The sequence below is a fragment of the Merops nubicus genome, unplaced genomic scaffold (assembly GCF_000691845.1).
Source record: "Merops nubicus isolate BGI_N331 unplaced genomic scaffold, ASM69184v1 scaffold251, whole genome shotgun sequence".
NCBI lineage: Eukaryota > Metazoa > Chordata > Aves > Coraciiformes > Meropidae > Merops > Merops nubicus.
The window spans coordinates 17,356-21,229 of record NW_008585963.1 but is presented as its reverse complement, the minus strand read 5'-3'; the positions used below and the strand labels follow the sequence as shown (position 1 = coordinate 21,229).

General features: G+C 51.0%; 1 protein-coding gene across 1 annotated transcript in view; it reads left to right on the top strand.

Moving 5' to 3' along the window:
• Positions 1-71: 71 nt before the first annotated feature.
• LOC103780783 (prolyl 3-hydroxylase 3-like) overlaps positions 72-3,874 on the top strand; it is a gene marked incomplete at its 5' end in the record, with an annotated part of 9,725 nt that continues 5,922 nt past the window's right edge. Inside the window, 3 exons of the mRNA XM_008948473.1 lie at positions 72-224; positions 924-1,116; positions 1,244-1,375. Coding sequence (XP_008946721.1) covers positions 72-224; positions 924-1,116; positions 1,244-1,375 — 478 coding nt within the window. The remainder of the gene's footprint in view (positions 225-923; positions 1,117-1,243; positions 1,376-3,874) is intronic.

Genomic DNA, 3,874 nt, shown 5'->3' with positions numbered 1-3,874 from the left:
TGGGGTGAGGGGAGGGCCTGAAGAGAAGGGCCCCCCGGGGTGCGACAGGCGCCACTGCCTTTTCTCCGCAGCTGAAGAAGCTGGACCAGGCCGTGTCTGCCGCTCACACCTTCTTCGTGGCTAACCCCCAGCACCTCCAAATGCGGGAGGACATAGAGAAGTACCGGCGTATGTCAGGGGTGCAGTCGGACGACTTCCGCGACCTGGAGGCCACGCCGCACTGGGTGAGGGTCTGGTGCCGAGCCAGGTGTCGGCAGCTCCTTTCCCAGCCTAGGAGCTGGGCTGGGACCGTGATGTGTTCTCACATAAGGGCTGTGGCTGGAGGCAGGGCCCCGTGTGCAGAATCACAGAACAGTTTGGGTTGGACGAGACCTTTAAAGATCACCTAGCCCAACCCCACCTGCCACGGGCAGGGGTGGCTTTCACTAGATCAGGTTGCTCAAAGCTCCATCCAAACTGACCTTGAATGCTTCTAATGATGGGGCATCACCAGTTTCTCTGGGAAGCCTGCACACCTCTCATAACAGGTATCTTCCTTATCTCCTATCTAAATCTACCCTCTCTGTTTTAAACAGTTGCTTCTTGTCATTATAAGCCTTGTTCAAAGGTCTCACCCAGTCTTTCTCATAAAGCTCCTTTTATATTTGAAAGGCCATAAGAAAGTCTCCCCCAGGCCTTGTTTTCAGGTGACAACAAACCATTGCAAGCATGACATAGAAACTTTCGGGTGACACCCATGTCAGGCTGCAGAGCCCTGGAAGTCTGTTTGGCTTAAGACCAGAAGATCTGCTGTCAGTGCACGGTGGGCTGTGCAGGATCAGGCAGGCCTGTAGATGTCAGCACTACTTTGTGAGCTACTCGAAGTCTCAGGGGGCCTTTGGTGTCAGCCACACTGATGAGGGACTTGGATCTGTCCATTATAGGAAGCGTATGAGGCTGGGGTGCAGCACTACAATGCAGATGAATACCTGCAGGCTGTGGCCAAGCTGGAGAAGTCACTCACAGAGGCACTGTCAGCACTGGAAGAGTGCCGTGCCCTGTGTGAAGGGCCTTGGGAGGATGAGGACGAGGAGGAGGAGGAGGAGATGCAGCCTGGCCTGTATGAAGCCGTCGCAGGTAGCGTTAGAGGCACAGAGGGCTGGGGGGGAAATCCACGCTCCCCACGCTGGACACGTGCCATTTCCCAGTGCTCCTGTCCAGGAGAAGTGTGAGCTACTGGCTTTCTTGCTCCTCTCTCTTGCAGCCCATTACGTTCAGGTTTTGAAGTGCAGACAGCAGTGTGTCCTTGACATTGCCACGAAGCCGGGGCGGGTTTCTGCCACGGAAGATTTCATACCGGCTCACCTCGACCTGCTGCAGTTCGCCTACAGCCAGGGTAAGCAGAGCCACAACCAGTGGGTAATGCTCTGGCACCCCTAATCTTGCCCTTTGCCTCCGGACCTAGAGGGTGACATGTCATGAGGAGAAGTGGCATGCTGACCTAAGCTCTGCTTCTCTCTTCCTCCTGCCCCTTGACTCTTCCCAGAACCTCTCTTGCTCAAGCCTGTGGCCACCTTAGGAGAGGTCCCTCGTGATCCACTTCAGTCTTCCTGTGCACCTTCTGTGATGCTTGGGTATTCCCACTTCTTTCCTCTGTCACTCTCCATTTCAAGTCCTAGTTCCAACTACCTGCTGTGTATTTCCCACCCTCCTTTTCAGGACGTAGCTACAGAGCAGGCCCCTGCTTCCTGTCTGGAGCCTGCACATGCATCTCATCTCAACAGTGGTGTTTCTTCTGAGCCAGCCTTGCCTGCCCTTGCTGAACTAATGGCCTGTCATGACACTGATCATCCTGTCACCCTGTTGCTTTCACATGTCCCTCAGGGATATACCTCTTCTCCTTCCCACACTGACCCAGCCATCTCTCATCTCTCTCAGACCATTGGTAGAACTTGCATTGCAAAGAAGCCTCCAGACCCCTCATCATGTCTATTGGGTGGGGGAGGTGGGACCATCCCTCTTCCAAATGTATACTGATTTTTTCTCTAACATGAAGTCTTTCCAAGACATATCTGTTTGTTCTGTTCTGTCCCTGCCCAAGTTGGGAACCAGTCACTGGCTGCTGAATGTGCTGCCTCCTACTTGCTCTTCTATCCCACGGATGAGATGATGTTGGAGAAAATGAAACAGTATCGCACAGAGCTGGGAGAGGACACAGCTGTGACAGCCAGAGAGGTAGTTACAAACCCAGGTCTGTAATTTTTGGCCCTCCCCTGTCCCTTATGACAGGATCACAGTCCGGGAGACAGAAAGGGAAAACGTGTTTCACTACAGATGTGTGCCAAGCCCAGGACTAAAGAAACTGGTGCCTGAGTTTGCCTGTAGTCTGTACCAGGCAGGGTCTCTTCAGGACAGCAGCGGGTTTTCATAGTGCACAGAAATGTGTTGGGACAGGTTTCTGCCATGGACAGGGATGGGATTGGTTGGTTGTGGTGGTTGTTTGACAGCCTCTTTGCTTCCTTAGAATATCCAACATTATGTGCAGAGATCTTTGATGGAGAAGAAGTTGATTTATTATGCAGTGGAGAATCTAGGAGGAACTTTTAATGACCCTGTAAGTAACAGTATCACCTTAATCTTCCTGCCTTGACTTCATTGAGACAGTTGCCAGAATTCACTGCAGTAGTACCTGATCCAGAAAAGAGATGCTGATGAGAAAGACTCCCAAGTCCTTATGTGGTGGATCTTTAAGGCGTTCCCATTGCTCCAGGACTGAAGTCAATTTGAAATTGCTACTGTAATCATATGCATTAGTCCAGTATGATTGTTGTCAGAAGCAGGCCAGAACCATTGATCTGATATTCACTGGAAAAGCAGGAGAAGGAACTGTCTGTTTGACATGATCCAGTGTGGGAGAAGTTGGTTGTATACTGAACCATCTGCATTTGTTTCTACAGGATCTTTGGACTCCAGATGAGCTGATTCCTGAAAACCTAAGGGAGAAACACAGGTAAGGTTGGCCAAGTTGACAAGGACTGAAATATAAGTGGTGGAAGTAGGGGATGGGGTTGAACTGGTAAGGAACAGTTCTAGCTACTGAGGAGTGGTCAAAACAGGGACAGAAAGGGTGTGAAATGCTACCACAGAGGAGGGTTAGGCATAGCTCTGTGTACTGACAGCCCTGGTCACTGTTTTTTCCCTTCCTCCCGAGAGAGGATCAGGAGAAGCAAAAGCAGGAAACTCAGGCTGTGGAAGAGAGGGAGAAGAGGGGTGAGTACAAGAGCTTGAAGAAGGACTTGGATGCAGTCAGCCAGGCTTAGCCAGGCTAAGTGCTGTCTTTTCTTCCATCCTCAAACATTTGAATGCTAGCATAGATGCAGACTGACTTGAATGGCTCAGCAAGTCTTCTCACTGTTTCTTTTCTCCCTCTTTGATGCATGTGTAATCTTGCAAAATCTCACTGCGTCCATCTCTGGGATGGGAACTCAAAGAGCACTGTGGCAGAAGAAGCTGAGAGCAGTGGTGCCTGAGTACGTGACCAGCCTGTGAGCATGCAGTCCCCTGTTCAGTGTGGCAGAAGTGTCTACACCAAACCTGGTCCAACTCCACCAGCCCAACTTCAAACAACATTTTTCTGAAGGGCACAAGGAGAGAGGGGGGGAAATGGAAACTGGAAACACACTGTTCAGCTTGGGCAAGTCTTTCCCTGAAAAACACGAGTCCAGATGGTTTGTGGATGATTGCTGTATAATGCAGTGCAGAGTCCTCTGTTCTGGCTCTTCCTCTGTTCTTGTGTGTGGATGTGTAGCCTCTTGTAGGGCTCTGTCTTGGAGCCTTTGTTTGAAGTGATCCCAAGAGGTTCTCTGCTGTGGCACGTGGCAGAGCAGGTCATTCT